General features: G+C 52.7%; 1 protein-coding gene and 1 long non-coding RNA gene across 10 annotated transcripts; one reads left to right on the plus strand and one right to left on the minus strand.

Moving 5' to 3' along the window:
* Positions 1–2584: 2584 nt before the first annotated feature.
* PROZ (protein Z, vitamin K dependent plasma glycoprotein) lies at positions 2585–13186 on the plus strand. Of its 9 annotated transcripts, none has more exons than XM_070579375.1 (9): positions 2722–2966; positions 3279–3535; positions 3635–3798; positions 5073–5097; positions 5670–5783; positions 6789–6920; positions 7293–7378; positions 10051–10168; positions 11059–13186. In XM_070579375.1, exons 2-9 carry the CDS (start codon positions 3469–3471, stop codon positions 11598–11600), a joined length of 1248 nt encoding a protein of 415 aa, XP_070435476.1. In that variant the 5' UTR covers positions 2722–2966; positions 3279–3468; the 3' UTR covers positions 11601–13186. The 9 variants fall into 9 exon arrangements, with proteins under 9 accessions (XP_008516369.2, XP_070435476.1, XP_070435475.1 ...); XM_070579374.1 differs by having other exon boundaries at positions 2802–2966; positions 6789–6932; positions 11059–12024; XM_070579370.1 differs by having other exon boundaries at positions 2808–2966; positions 6771–6932; positions 11059–12024.
* On the minus strand, positions 8236–9188 carry LOC139076548 (uncharacterized). The gene is made up of 2 exons (XR_011528281.1): positions 9082–9188; positions 8236–8942 (listed from the first exon to the last, which is right to left on the minus strand). It is a non-coding gene; the product is annotated as an uncharacterized lncRNA (long non-coding RNA).
* Positions 13187–14845: the final 1659 nt, after the last annotated feature.

Consider the following 14845-nt stretch of genomic DNA (forward strand, 5'->3'; position numbering starts at 1 on the left):
CACTCCCGCTGTCTTCTTGCTCCGCTGAAGTGAGAAATGCAACTTTCGTTTGGAGCAGTTGGGAGCCGTCTTCAGGGAATTCTGTACTTTATAGGACTGGAGTCTAGGCTCCCCGGGGTGACTCCTCTGCTCAGAACTGAGATGGGCCGAATCTGCTCATAGTGCGTTCTTCTCTTTTTGATTGCCCTTAACTGCCCTCTTGGCCCCACGCTCAGAACACTTGAGAATAAATGACCAAGGTTTGGGAGCACAGAGAGGAGGTGAGGCAGGGATCAGGGCCCACCCACGACCGGTGGCCTCCCCCTGGGGTCGGGTGGGGTCCCCCTGTGTGCTGACAGCTTCCCCCGGTGCCCATTCACCCCCGGGACTGAGAGAGCCGTGGAAATGTGTCCTCCAGGGGCCCCCTAGGCGCTTAGAAAACTCTCCTAAGCCGCGTACCCACTCACCAGGCGCCGACTGTCCCCCGCCCAGGGGTTTCCACCCTGACTGTGTGTTGGGACCCTGGGGGGCTCAGGCCACAGCCAGAGCACTTAAATCAGAGTCTCCGGGGTGAGTGTGGGCCCCGGAAGTTTCTCCAGCTCCTCAGGGGACCCCACATGTGCTGGGTGTGCTGGTGGGGGCTGTGGAGGGCCCCTCTGTCCTCGAATGGGTCACATCTGAATGCCAAGTCCTTCCCCGTCCCGGTCCGTGCCCGCTCCAGGCCCTCGACTTCAAAGGTCACAAAGACCAAACGGGCTTTTAGAACACGAGAAAGGTCACGTCAGACCAGAGCTGCCAGTGCGTTTTCCAAACGTCCTTTCACAGTTTGCATTTTGCGAAACTTCACTAAGCAAAGTTTCAAAGTCCCAGGACAAAAACTCCCGAAATGTCACAAGCTAGACAGAGTGTTTTGTAAACAGGAGCTACTGTGAGGTTAGGAAAATCTATGTGAGCCGGTCCGCAGTTTCCAGGCGCGGCTGAGGGTGCCATCCCCCGCGGACCTGCCTTGACACCCCCGCAGGGGCCACTGCCAGGGAAGCAGCCTCAGACAGTGCGTGGTCAGGTTGAGGGTTTCCCATGCAGCTGAGTGGTCTCTGTCCGGAGGCAAACCCCGGACTCGGGCTTCTGGTCCTGGAGATGGAAGGTTGTTTGGGGTCCAGAGGGTGCTCTGGGGAGAGACTCACAAACCCACCTTTGCTGTTACCACCTGTACCTCTCACTGTTGGCCGCTATGAGTTCCTGTATCTACTAGGGAGGAAGGGAAACTGAGGCCCAGCAGAGCAAAGGGCAGCCGGGGCCCCCTCGCCTGATGGGCCTGCTTGCTTCCCATCCAGAAGGAGTGAGTTCAGGGAGCTTCCAGAGTGGGAGAACTTGGACATGCAGGGAGGGTGCTGGGCCCGACTCACGGCGGGTTCCGCCCAGCTCTATTCCTTGCTGTGTGCCCCGGACAACTTACCTCCCTCTCTGAGTATCACTGTCTTCGTGGGAAACGGACCTAACAAATCGCCTCCGCTACATGCTGCTCTAAACTAAGTTCTGCCTTGGGGGACGTTCTGTTCTGTGCCACCAGAGCGTCCCTGAGGGGAGTCATTGGAGGGGTGCCTGGTGTGGAAGGCGAGGCCCTGAGGGCAGAGAGCAGCAGGTGGGCAGAGGTGAGGCTCTAGAGAGCAGGAGAAAGCAAGGGCGAGGCTGCGGTACCAGGACAAGACCCATGTCCCCCGGCACTGCTCGCCACACCAGCACCCTCCTTTCCCAAGGGAGGGGGACATGGTGATGGCCTGTCAGGGAGGGCTCCCTGGAGGGTCTGGCCCGTCCCGAGGCCCTGCCTGCAGGACGAAGGGCGTGGAGTGCAAAGCCAGTGGCTGCACGGCGCAGCAGCGGATGGGCCACGGTGGGTGGGCTGGCTGCTCCCCATCCCCTGGGCTGGAGCCGTCAGACAGGAACTGAAGGAGCCTGCGGCCCCAGCCCCAAAGGGGTCAGTGATGGAGGCAGGCCATGCAGGAACACAGCACTCGGCTGGAAAGTCGTCGGGAAATGAGATACTCCCACAGCCTCGGAGCATCGCCCTAGAGAAGGCTTTATTACAAACAGGACAGGGCAGCTCTATAATGGCGAGACATGGAGGGCACGTCGTCCTAGTGACCGAACATGATGACACTGACGAGGGCGCACTGGGAGGACACGGTGGCCATGCAGGGCTCCTGCCCAAAACTGGGTTCGCCCTGAGCCTAACTGGGAGAGGCCAGTCGGGCCCATCAGCTGAGGGAGGCCTGGACGCTCCAAAAATGTCAGTGTCGGAAGGACCAAACAGCTGGGGAACTGCGTCATGTGAGACTGAAGGACACCGACAGGATGCAGTGGGAAAGGGCGCAGCAGGGGCTCCATCCGATGCCACTTATGTGGGGATCCCCTGATGTAGAGGGTGCGGGGAGAGGAGAAGAGGAGAGAGACAGAGAGACACAGACAGAAAGGGGGCCTCCCCCAGTCGATGCTCTGTGCTGACTGGCCCCGTGCGTGTGGGATCAGGAGGGTGGGGTGTGAGTTTGCTGTGCCCTCAGGCGGGGTCCAGAGAATTCATTGCCTCCTGGTGCTGAGCGTGATTATCGGGCTCAAGGACACACTTGGTCCTTAGGAATGTCCCCTGGGTCCCCTCCTCATGTGGCACGTGGTGCTGCAGGAAACCTGGCCGTGCCGGTCTTACTCGGGGGCGGGTGAGGCCCCAGTGTTGTGGCCAACTCTCTTGCCCTTTACGCTCCTGACCTGCACCATGGTAGACTGGGTCTCTCTCTGACCTCAGGTCCACCGCCTGTGGACGCCTTCCTGCCACACTGGGCTCCTTGCTCTGCTCCTGGCAGCTGGCCCTCCCTCCCTCTCTGTGCCCTAAGAGTCCTCCTCAGCCCCAAAGGGAGCCTCTGTGACCGGCTTGTCTGAAACAGACCCCATCGCTCTGTACCCCTCATCTGCTCTCCTTTTCTTGACAGCAGAGTGTGAGATCCTTTCTCCCTCCCCTCTCCCTCCTTCCAGTGTGTTCCCCGCACGCCTGGGATGAGCCCTAGGCAGCTGTCTTGCTCCCGCTGGACCCCCAGGCCCAGGACCCTGGCCTGTGAGGACCCCACCAAAGCGCCGGCTGGGCCTGTTCTCTCTCTCTCCCCCGCCCCCGCCCCCTCGGTCTGTCACCCCCCTCCTTCCTGCCTGCACTCCCAGGACATCCCCAGCGTCCCCCATGTATCTCAGCAAGGCCCTCTTGGCCTGGGCTTTTCATTCGTCTGCCTTTTCTTCCCTCTCTTTGCCTTGAACAGAGAAATGCAAGCCTGAAGCCCGTGTTTAGAGCCCTCCCAGCTCTGTGTCCTCCTTTCCGAGGAGTTCGTTTTCGGCCTCAGCGTCCCGCCTGGAGCCCCGTTTCAGGGCTGGGGGTCGCTGCACGCAGCCCCTGTGCTGAGCCTCGCGTGGACTTTGGCCCCGTGTTTGCAGACCTGTCCGCGCGGCAGAATGGCGAGCTGCGTCCCGCTGCTCCTCGTCCTGGTCCCCCTCGCCGTTCCCGCCGCGGAGCCCTCAGGTGGGCGGCTGCTTCGTGGGGGGGCTGTTTCTAGGTGTCGCAGTTCTTGGGTGAGTCCATGCCCACTGACGGGATCTGCGTTCTTTCCCTGCCATGCAGTGTTTCTTTCCGCCTCGAAAGCAAATACAGTCCTGGCGAGATGGAAGCGTGCTGGCTCGTATCTTCTGGAAGAGCTCTTTGAGGGGAATTTGGAAAAAGAATGTTATGAAGAAATCTGCGTCTATGAAGAAGCAAGAGAAGTCTTTGAAAACGACGCCACCACGGTATGTGCTCCCCACCGCGAACTTAGCCCCGAACTCCGCGCCTCAGAGAGCACCGTCTCTCAGGGACGAAGCTAAATTAGGGAGCCTGTTTCCTCCCCGAGACGGGGACTCAGCGCCCACTTTACAGATGAGGGAACAGGCAGAGAAGAGGAAAGCTTTCCACAGTTGTAGGTGGGGACGAGGCGGGAACCCAGCCCCATACCCGAAACCCAGCAGCCCAATACACCGACCAGATTTACGAACATCCCAGACCCCACTCAGCTGGTCAGGACCGTGATAGAAGCCGCTATTTTAAATAGAGACCTAGTTGTTACAATGTATCAACAAATGCTTAAGAAACAAAATTCCTCCCTATCCTGCCGGCATAGTAAGGAAAGCTCTCGCAATCTAGAACTCGGGCTAAAAGTGACTACAAGCAAACTCTAAATAACGCAGGTAAGAATGTGCCCTTCTTAATTACTCTTACACTTATCAGAAGACAGAGAAGTGAGTCAAACCTGATGGGCCGAATATCTGTGTGTAAGTATTCAGAATAGTAAAATATTTAATAAAGATTTTCCAGTTTTACATATAAAAGTAGCAATATTTAAAGTTGATTCTGAATAAAATATTGACCTGTTTCTCTATAGTTTCTTAAATATCCATATATAAGAGCACTCCTTTGAAGTAGACCATAAACTTGGATAAAACCAGGAGAAATTCAAACTTCCTGGAAGGGAAAATTGCGTGCTTGATCATGTTCTTGCGACATCACTCAGGCCATTACAGGTCCAGGCGTGACAGGGGGATACAATTACTTACAGGTTTACTTTCTAGGCTTGGAGTCTGAGTAATTCTGCTAATTTTAGATACCCCACCCCCACGAATCCCCCCCGACACACACTTTTAAGTTTCAGTCGTCGTTTAATTGGCTTATAAGGAAGACAGGTGGTGCACGCTCCTCGTGTCCACATCAGGCCTGTGCACAGAGGACTCGCAGGCTGACCCCCCCACGCCCGAGGACGGAAAGGCCTGGGGGCACGGCCGTGCTGTCTGTGCCTCGTCACACACCGGCTCCCCTTCCTGAAACAGGTGACAGTGAATACGGACTCAACAGCATCTGTTACACATACACTGACGAGGACATTAAGTCAAGAATTTGCATTCTTTGTTTCAATCAGTATTTTCCTAATAAGTAGCTAAAATCAACCTTTTCTTATCTTCAAGTCCACCTACAGGAGAAAATATAGAAAAACTGCTGTCCCATTGGTAACACTTTTGTTTTAATTTCACAGGGTGAATTCTGGACAAGGTACATGGGTGAGTGGCTCTCCTCATCTCTCCAGGATTCCTTCCTGTTCCTTTCCCTTGAGATCTGGGAATGCAGTTGGCTTGGCGGCCAGTGGATTCCAGATTTCAAACCTTCAGTTCCTGGACCCCTTGGCAAGGGAAGGGTCTGGATCAGGGCAAAGCTCCTCTGGCGGCTTGGGTGGCAGAGGCGGGAGGGTCCCCCAGCCTGAGCGGCTCCTCTCATCCACATGGCCTCGGGGGTCCCTAGGGCCTCCTTCTGCAGGCTCAGCACCTGGCTACATACACCAAGGCTCGGGGGATGCTGGGAGGAGTGCCCAGGGACCACGCGACCGAGGGGCTGACAGGGGGTGAGGGGAGCTAGGAGCAGAGCTGTGGCACCAGCGACAGTCCCAGTGGTCACTCAGCCAGGAAAGGAGGAGGTCGAGGAAGGGGACCAAGACGGGCCTCGTGGGCACACGTATGCTGATGGGGCCCAGGGGACACATGTGGGGCCTTGGCAGCCTGCTCCAGCCTCCTGGTGTCCTGGTCAGAGGGGCCAGGGGTGTTGGGAGAGCGCGGGTGACAGAAGTCCCTCTCGGCAGGTGGCTCCCCGTGCACCTCCCAGCCCTGCCGCAACAATGGGTCCTGCCAGGACAGCATCCGCAGCTATACCTGCACCTGCGCCCCCGGCTACGAGGGCAGGGACTGCGCCTTCGGTGAGGCGGGCTCTGGGGTGGGCACCACAGGGCCCGTGGGGACGCGAGTCCAGGCCAATTCTCCACTGGAACCACGTGTTCTGAGGGCCTCCTGCCCCCAACACGCCTCCATATCGTTTCCTCCCCATAGGGTCTCTTCCTCTTCTTCCCAACCCACCAGCACCTCAACCATTCATAATGCACCCATCTGTTCCCGGGCTGGGGGTGGGGTCTGGGGGCTGGTCTGTGAGGGGGAATCTCGTGCAGGCACTCTGAGCCAGGCATGGGTGCGAGACGTTCCCACGGCTGAGACTTACAGCTTCATGGATCACAATTCCTTAAATACAAATAAATAAGTGCAAAATGTATTTGTGGGGGTGGAGAGAAACCAATTTCCTATCAATAATTACCAGATATGGAAATAAATTCACTTAATCCTTTTAATGTTTCTGGTCAATGCAGAGCCAATTTTCTGGAGAAAAGTATTATTTCCAGCCCAGATCTCTCCTCCCAAGTTCAAAGTTCTGCTCCAGCTGCCTCCCGAGAGTCCATGTGATGATGTTTTGCAGACAGCCCAAATTTAACACATGCCAAAGCAAGGTTTGGACCTTGACCTGCATGTGTCCCTGCCCCCATCCCCGCTGCTCAACCATCACACGGGGTCCCACTAGACCCCCTCCTGTCCCACATCCCACGAGGGAGCCACGTAAAGGGCATAGCTACTGCAGCAGGAAGTGACAGCTGACACGAGAGAGCACACAGGCTAGGAAGACCGACAGACACCTTGCAGTACGTTTGCAGATTCTTCTAGGACTAAGTGACATTTTCTGGGGACAAATACCAGGGCTGTCACTTACTGAACCTTTGCTTTCTCCACGCACATTCCTGATACGGAAGCGTGGGAAATGCTTGTGTGAGGAGCCAATGACCTGAAGAGAATGACACCTGGACTGAAAAACCAGAGCCCCACGTGCAAGGAAATTTAAAACGATGCTATTTCCATGTTAGCATTGTTTTCCCTTTCAGCTAAAAATGAATGTCACCCACTGAGGACTGATGGGTGTCAACATTTTTGCCACCCGGGACACGAGTCCTACAGGTGCAGCTGTGCGAAGGGGTATAAACTGGGCCGGGACCGCAAATCGTGCATCCCACACGGTGAGTTCTCAGGTGAGAAATGGGTGCTGGTCTCTCTCTTCCCACCCTTTCGGCTCCGTCCCACATCCCCCTCCTTCTCCCACGAGAGCGTTCGAAAGGCCACTTCGTTTGCGATGAGGAGTGGCTGTGACTCAGCCAGCGTCCTTGCCCCCCGCTGGAGTTTGCTCGGGTCGTCACAGCATCTGAGCTAAACCAGAAGCACCGAGAGGGTGACTTCACTCTGCTCTGCGCCTACGTGAGTTGCTGTCAGTCCCCACCATAAGATCATCAGCATTGAGGACTAGGGTTTGAGCAGTTAGCACCATGCATGACGTCTGACGTGTGACTTGGAAGGCACTGACTCTTCTTCTCTTGTTGTCACCACAAATGAAGAGAAGTGTGCCTGTGGAATCCTGAAATCTGAGAGCGTCGCGAGGCCACCAAACAGCACGCAGAGTCTTCAGGTTTTCCCGTGGCAGGTAACAAACACTTTATAAATGGGTTCTCACTTTTTGTTACCAACTTCACCTTATTTGCCATTTCCATCTTCTTTGCCACGCAGAAGCGCAATGACCAAGTCAGAGGGGCGCCGTGACTGAGGTGCTCATCTTGACCCCACGCTGCAGAGCACTTGCTCACGCTGAAGTCACAACTTCAGCTGTGCTCATCATTTGCACCAAATCAAAATGTGTAGTTTTATTTACAGCCACCCAGGACATCTCTCTGGAGTCAACCACTGTTCCCAATGTCATTTCTCCCAGAACCTCAGCATCCTGAAGCCACAGCGTCTCCTTGCAGTGCCTGGGGGCTGGGTGGGTTGACTCGGGTCCAAGGGACCCTGAGAGGTGGGGGCATGGGCTCCACTCACCCACCTTCGGGATGCCAGCTCCATTCCTGGGCCAGGAGGTGTCTCGTCTTTGGCATTCGTTTCTGTTATTTTCCTGTCCCCTTTCACTGGTTTGGGAGTTACACACTCCATTTCTATTTATTTAATAGTTACTCTTGGCATTTAAACATTCACATTTAACTTGGCAATACACAAAGTGACTATTTTTAGCCCCCTCCAAAATTATTTCTGGCACCCCATGGTAGGCCCATCTGCTATTTTGACTAGTATTTTATTCTTTTCTTGCTTTTTTAGTAACTCCACAAAATAGGTATCATTTTTATTATTATGGTTTGTGCCACCAGTATGGGTTTTGATTTCCTATGTCTCCATGTTCCTCGCACCCCAGGACTCAATGCGGCTCACCCTTTAGAATAGCCTAGCCAATGGAGATAGAATGTGAGCCACGCATGTAATTTAATACATAAATACAAGTAAAGACAGGTGAAATGAATTTTGATAAGTATTTTATTTACCCCAATATATCCAAATATTATTTCAACACGTAGTGAACATGAAAAATTGGGATATTCACATGTTTTCTTCATACTAAATCTCTGACATCTGGACTGTATTGTACCCTTGGAGCATATCCTAGTTTGGACCAGTCACATTGCAAATGCTCTGTAACCACATGACTTTCCGTATCGGACAGCAGAGCTTTACGAGGTTCCTTTGGGGAGGGGCTGTGTGCGTGTGTGGAACACCCTGATACTTACAAGCCAGTCTGGCCGTCAGAATCATTTGGCCGCTGGATGGAGGCCTGGATGGACGGACCCGACAGAGCTCAGTGACTCCTGTGGTCCTCCAGACTCAAACGGAGACTGAGGGGAGGTAAACACCTGTTTATACCCAGAATGACCTGGCTACACCCCGGGAGCATTCTTCTCATCACTGTCGGCCCCTCAGGGGGGCTGAAGGAGGGGTGACTGTGTGTGGCCTAGCCTTCAGGAATGACGATGGTGCTCCAGCTCTGCCAAGCGCGCTGTCTTCAGTCCCCCTGTGCACTCAGGACCCGCAGCTGCCATTTGAATCTGAATTAGTGCTGGCTTCCATGGGGCAAGGGGCCACGACCTGGGAGGCAAGCTTCTCCGGGTACAGCTCAGACACGTTTGCAGACACATGGATTTGGGCAAGCTGATACGATGAGATCTTTACTATGGTACAATAAAAAAGTTCTGAAGTTATTAATTGAACTAAGGTATGGTATTTAAAGAAAAAACTTGGAAAAAGAGAATAATTAACTAGCCTAGTAGGATATAGAGTTGAAAATTACCCTTGGAACTTGCTTCTTACCTTCTAGATGAGAAATTGGCCCTGGGCTCCACTGCGCTTGACCGCGAGACTAGCCGACTAGCGCCGAGAACGCCGCCTGCCCTCAGGCGTGGTTTGCTTCGCCTGTAAAATGAGTAGCACACCAGCTGCCTAGGCTTAACAATAACGTACCTGACCTTCCCAGGGAGTCAATGAACGGCAGCTCTTACTAACAGACACTTAAGATTTCCAGAAATGAGGCTACATTAAATTTGAAAAACTCTTTAATACTTTGCTCAGCATTTTCCATTTTATTAGGCTACTGAAAATTGTAATAATTAATTTATTACATCTCTTGAGCCAGCACCTGTACTATGTGGGTACATGCTTTTTTCCATTTAATTCTCACAATAACCTCACATTTTATCGTTTTATGCCCCGCTCATATTCTCTGCTCTGAGACTTCCCTCGTCTGCTATTAACAGATACTGCAGCTTTCTACTGATTAATGTGAGCATGGTATGTCTTTTCCAGTCTTCTATTTTTAAATGATTTATATTTTTATATTTAAAGTGTATGTTTTATAGGCAGTAGATAGTTGCCTTTGATTTTATCTGATCTGACAAATTCCTGCTGTTTTAATTGGGGCATTTAGATGCTTTTACGTTTATTTAGTTAGGTTTAAACCCATTAATTTGCTATTAGTTTTCTATTTTTCCCATCTGCTCTTTTCCCATTTTTCTTCTTTTTCTGCCTTCCATTGGCTTACTTGTATACTTTTATGATCCCACTCTCTCTTCTTTGTTGGCGTATTAGCTACGGTTCTCTCTCCTTAGGGGTGCTGCGGGGTGCACTCTGCATCTTTGCTTTGTCACTGTCGCCCCACCTGCAGCTGACCTCGCACTCCCTCCGCGGCTCTGTCTTTGGAGCCATATTCTTAACCACCATACTACACTGCCCCAGTCCTGCAAATTGTCACCAGCTATTTATTCTCTGTTTTTATTTTTAAAGGTTAAACTAACAAATTCCAAAGGAGAAGACTTCTGTGGTGGTGTTATAATACAGGAAAATTTTGTACTGACAACAGCAAAATGTTCACTATTACACAAAAATATTACTGTGAAAACAAGTAAGTATTTTATCATCCATTTTTTATAAGATGGCATTGGAAATAAAAACTATGCTGTATAAAATGAAATGAAAACTTAAAACCTAGAATTTTTGTTTCTATTGGAATACAGAAATGAATTCAGCTTTCATATTACTACTGAGATATCTATAAATCAGAAAGCACACGTAAAACTCCTAGAGGAATGTCTGGGCACAGCAGGCAGGCAATGTAATACTTAGTCTAAGCAGGAAATCACTGCTGATGAAAAGATAATTTGACACTTAAATGGAGAAGGCATGGTGCAGGAGACAGAAAACGGGCTGAAAGTCAGAAGATCTGGGTTCAGACCCCTCAGCCACTGAGACCTCAGGCTGTGCCACTGGGCCCACTGCCCACCCATTGTGCTGAGCTCCCATCTGGGAAACCGGGCAATGATTTCTATCCTGCAGGGAGGCGCAAAGGCACAATGGTAACCCATGAAAGTGCTCTAGGATGACTCTGAAGAATCTTAAATAGATTTTACTCTTCATCTTAAACATTTTTCAGTCAACAAAATGTCAGCCTAAAAAACTACTTCTGAACAGCCCAGTGTGATCTGCTTGAAGTTCCTCATAATTTCTTCCTACTTTTTTGACCATTGCACCAATCCGCATTTTATTCCCCCTCCAAAATAGTTCATTTTGATTTTTTAAAGAAGAGTGTGGGAGAGGTCATGGGAATCAGCTGGAACACTTCATTCTGTGAGCTGCCTTTGAATCACGGATGAGTGAAGATCAGTGCATGTGGCCACGGCACGGGCCACCACACCCAGCCCCTGCCTCCTCCCCATTCACTGACAAACCAGTCTCTCACTGTTATTGCAACCTTGAAGCCAGACTTTAGAAACCCGCAATTGTTCCTTATTTCAGATTTCCCCAGAACCAGCAGGGACCCACTGACCATCGCGGTGCAGAGCGTCCATGTGCACATGAGGTATGAGGAAGAGACTGGGGACAATGATGTTTCGCTGTTGGAGCTGGGGCTGCCCATCCAGTGCCCAGACGCCGGGCTCCCTGTCTGCATGCCCGAGAGGGACTTCGCAGAGCGTGCCCTCATCCCAAGGACAGAGGGCCTCCTCAGCGGCTGGACACTCAACGGCTCCCGGCTGGGCAACGCGCCAACACAGCTGCCGGTCACACACATGGACAGCGAGGAGTGTGGCCAAGCCCTTGATGTGACAGTCACGACGAGGACCTACTGTGAGAGGGGAACAGTGGCTGGAGGGGTGCGGTGGGCAGAGGGCAGCATGGCTGCCAGAGAACACGAAGGCACCTGGTTCCTGACAGGGATCCTGCGCTCAGCACCCACCGATGAGCACGGACGGGCGTTTCTTCTCACCAAAGTTTCCAGATACTCGCTGTGGTTTAGACAAATCATGAAGCAACTAAGCCCAGCTAACCAGAAAGATTAAAATACGCAGTGGGGTTCCAAATTTTAGACATAATCATGAGATCAACTGAAATTTCACAGCAGAACAGTTTTAAGTGATGGTTTCAAAACAAGGCACTCGATCGGTCTACAAACTGTCAGTTATGGCTTGTGAGATCATTACTGAGTGCTCCGACAGTCCCTTCCTTGGGACTTTTTTTTTGCTGAGGAAGATTCGCCCTGAGCTAACATCCAAGCCAATCTTCCTCTATTTTTAGTTATGTGGGCTGCCAGCACAGCATGGCTGCTAACAGGGTGGTGCAGGTCTGCACCCGGGAACCAAGGCAGAGCTCACTGAACTGAACCACTAGGCCACTGGGGCTGGCCCTCCTTGGAACCTTCTAAACTGAAACCCTAAGAGAGGGGAGATACATTAAATAATAAAAACCTATCTGTCAGTCACGAAACAGGCCAGTTTGCTAAAACCGGCTCCTTTCCCAAGTCTAATGCTTTCTGATGCTGACGAGTCAGTGAGCGCAGCTTAGTCTAACACAAACATGATGAGTGTCTTTGGGACAGAAGCTCCTAAGACTTGCCAGTTACAGAGAGTGACCTCACGGTTGTGTGGGGTCACTGACAGCCAGCGTGGGTGAAAGTGTTGCTCAGTGTTGGCAGAAGCAACCAGAAGGGGGGCAGCACAGGCGAGGCACACCACATGGAGACAGCGTCAGAGAGAGGATCAGGAAGCGTGTGAGAGAGGCCGGGAGGCAGGACAAGTGGGCCTCAGCAGGGCCGTGCGCCAGTGCAGGGAACCCTCCCAGGCAGGTTCCAGGGAGCTGCCGGTTCAGCAGGTGCCCAGCCTCTCAGCCCGCACTGAACCCACAGCTGACACCCGCACAGGCAGATGCCTTCGCGCCTGTCTCCCCGTCTCTGGGATGGAGTGACAACAGCACCCACCAGACAGGGCTGGGAGAAAGCCAAAGTGGGCTCCCCATGTGGAACCAGTGATTCCCAGTGCCATTTTGAAGACTGCGGCTGCAACACAGGAAGGACAGAGCTGGTGTCCAGCCCAAAGTGTGCTTCCCTGAAGACCAGAACTCCACGTTGGGTCCGAGTGTGTGCAGAAATGAAACGTGAGAGCATGTGGATAGAAACCATGTTTATTTAAGACAATCTCTTAACTCGTAAGGAAGCAGCAAAGCTGCTCCTCGACCCTGGGCACATAAATTCCAGTCCCCGGCTCCTCGACCCTGGGCACATAAATTCCAGTCCCCGGCTCCTCGACCCTGGGCACGTAAATTCCAGTCCCCGGTTCCTTGCAAGAAACAAGAGCTTTGACAGCTAAGTTCGCTGTGGACAGCAGCCAGGCAGAAGAGGGCAGCTCCAGCTCCAGAGGCACATGTGTGGGGGCCGCTGGTCCGCTGGGGCCCCTTGGACAGAGTTGTGGAAGGGGAGAGAGGATGTTTTTTAAGGGATTTAAAACATAAATTGATTTAAATTTCTTTTGAGTGAAAATGGAGTTTAAACACAATTCAGATATTTAAGTCTTACGATTCTTAGACACACTAAATATCTCTTTATTTCCAATATAAACTTTAACCCTAGAATTAAACTTTTTTTTTTGGCCAAGCTGCAGATGTACTGCCCCATTTCTCTGAAAGGACCGTGGCAAAGATAAATGTGCTAATCTAATGCAGACTAATGGGGAGGGCCGTGGGGGAAAAAGAGTGAATTTTAAAGTCTTAGTAAGATTTCAAACTACCATAAGGTAATTAATTAGGTCTGCTTTATGTCTACTAACGATATAAAACCTGCAAATGAGCACTGCAATTTTTATGCAAATAATGCTGCAGAAATATCTGCAATCTCGATTATGGCATTAATTTGCACTACAAATCTGGATTTGCTGAACCAGAGTGAAACCCTATTTGGAGATTATTACAGACACAGCGCAGGCAGAGGTGGGCTCACTACAGCCTTGATGGGCTCAGGGAGACGTGGCGCAGGGACAGCCACAGGGAGACGGCAGCAGGGACAGCCACAGGAAGACGGCCAGCAGGGACAGCCACAGGTCTCACGGCCAGCAGGGACAGCCACAGGAAGACGGCCAGCAGGGACAGCCGCAGGAAGACGGCAGCAGGGACAGCCGCAGGAAGACGGCAGCAGGGACAGCCGCAGGAAGACGGCAGCAGGGACAGCCGCAGGAAGACGGCAGCAGGGACAGCCGCAGGAAGACGGCCAGCAGGGACAGCCGCAGGAAGACGGCCAGCAGGGACAGCCACAGGTCTCACGGCCAGCAGGGACAGCCACAGGAAGACGGCCAGCAGGGACAGCCACAGGAAGACGGCAGCAGGGACAGCCACAGGAAGACGGCAGCAGGGACAGCCACAGGAAGACGGCCAGCAGGGACAGCCACAGGTCTCACGGCCAGCAGGGACAGCCGCAGGAAGACGGCCAGCAGGGACAGCCGCAGGAAGACGGCAGCAGGGACAGCCGCAGGAAGACGGCAGCAGGGACAGCCGCAGGAAGACGGCAGCAGGGACAGCCGCAGGAAGACGGCCAGCAGGGAGAGCCACAGGCCCAACGGCCAGCAGTGAGAGCCACAGGCCTGACCAGCAGTGAGAGCCACAGGACTGACGGCCAGCCGGGGACGACGGGCTTCGAAACGAAGAGAACAGCTCTACCCACACATAAAACTAATAGAGTGGTTAGGAACCATTTGAGGTAAGCCAAATCAGACACAAAAATAAAACCCAAGCAAGGGGAGCTTAGATGACTGCGTAGGAGGGCACGCCAATTCACACTTGGCGGAGCGAGGGCCGAGTCCTTGTCGTCAGCCCAAGCCACCCGCAGGGCCAGGTGCCTGTGCGATCACCACTTGCACGGGGCTGCACACCAAGCCTGACACGAGGGCACCGACACCTGAGGCTCTATCTCTTTCACTGCCAAGATGACCAGGTATTATCTACTGTTAATAGGCAATCCTTGATTTTTGCTGTCACTATTTACTGTTCACAAAAGTACCTGAAAATGTTGACAAACTTCAGCTTTCTATTGCTATTAAACCCAGAATGGAACTGGGGTGTGCACACAGAAGTTCCAAGATTCACATTGCGGATTGGAAGCTGAAGGATGTTTACAGTCCCTGCTGAGTAGCAGGTCAATGCTGAGAACAGTGCCCCAGAAAACAGAGACAGGCAATGCTCCAAGCCCGGAGCACCAGCAGCGTGAGGGTGTTCTCTGCCTGCCCGTGGCTGTACCTTCTGCTCAGGGAGCTGGGGGGACAGG

This window comes from Equus przewalskii, chromosome 16, assembly GCF_037783145.1.
Source record: "Equus przewalskii isolate Varuska chromosome 16, EquPr2, whole genome shotgun sequence".
NCBI classification, from domain to species: domain Eukaryota; kingdom Metazoa; phylum Chordata; class Mammalia; order Perissodactyla; family Equidae; genus Equus; species Equus przewalskii.

What these genes read in the sequence shown, in the direction of transcription:
- PROZ (XM_070579368.1), top strand. Translation starts at nt 3,469, where the DNA reads ATGGCGAGCTGCGTCCCGCTGCTCCTCGTCCTGGTCCCCCTCGCCGTT. An exon ending in ATTCTGGACAAGGTACATGG is followed by an intron (nt 5,098 to 5,669) that starts GTGAGTGGCTCT and finishes CCCTCTCGGCAG; the next exon opens with GTGGCTCCCCGTGCACCTCC. An exon ending in TTCAGGTTTTCCCGTGGCAG is followed by an intron (nt 7,379 to 10,050) that starts GTAACAAACACT and finishes TTATTTTTAAAG; the next exon opens with GTTAAACTAACAAATTCCAA.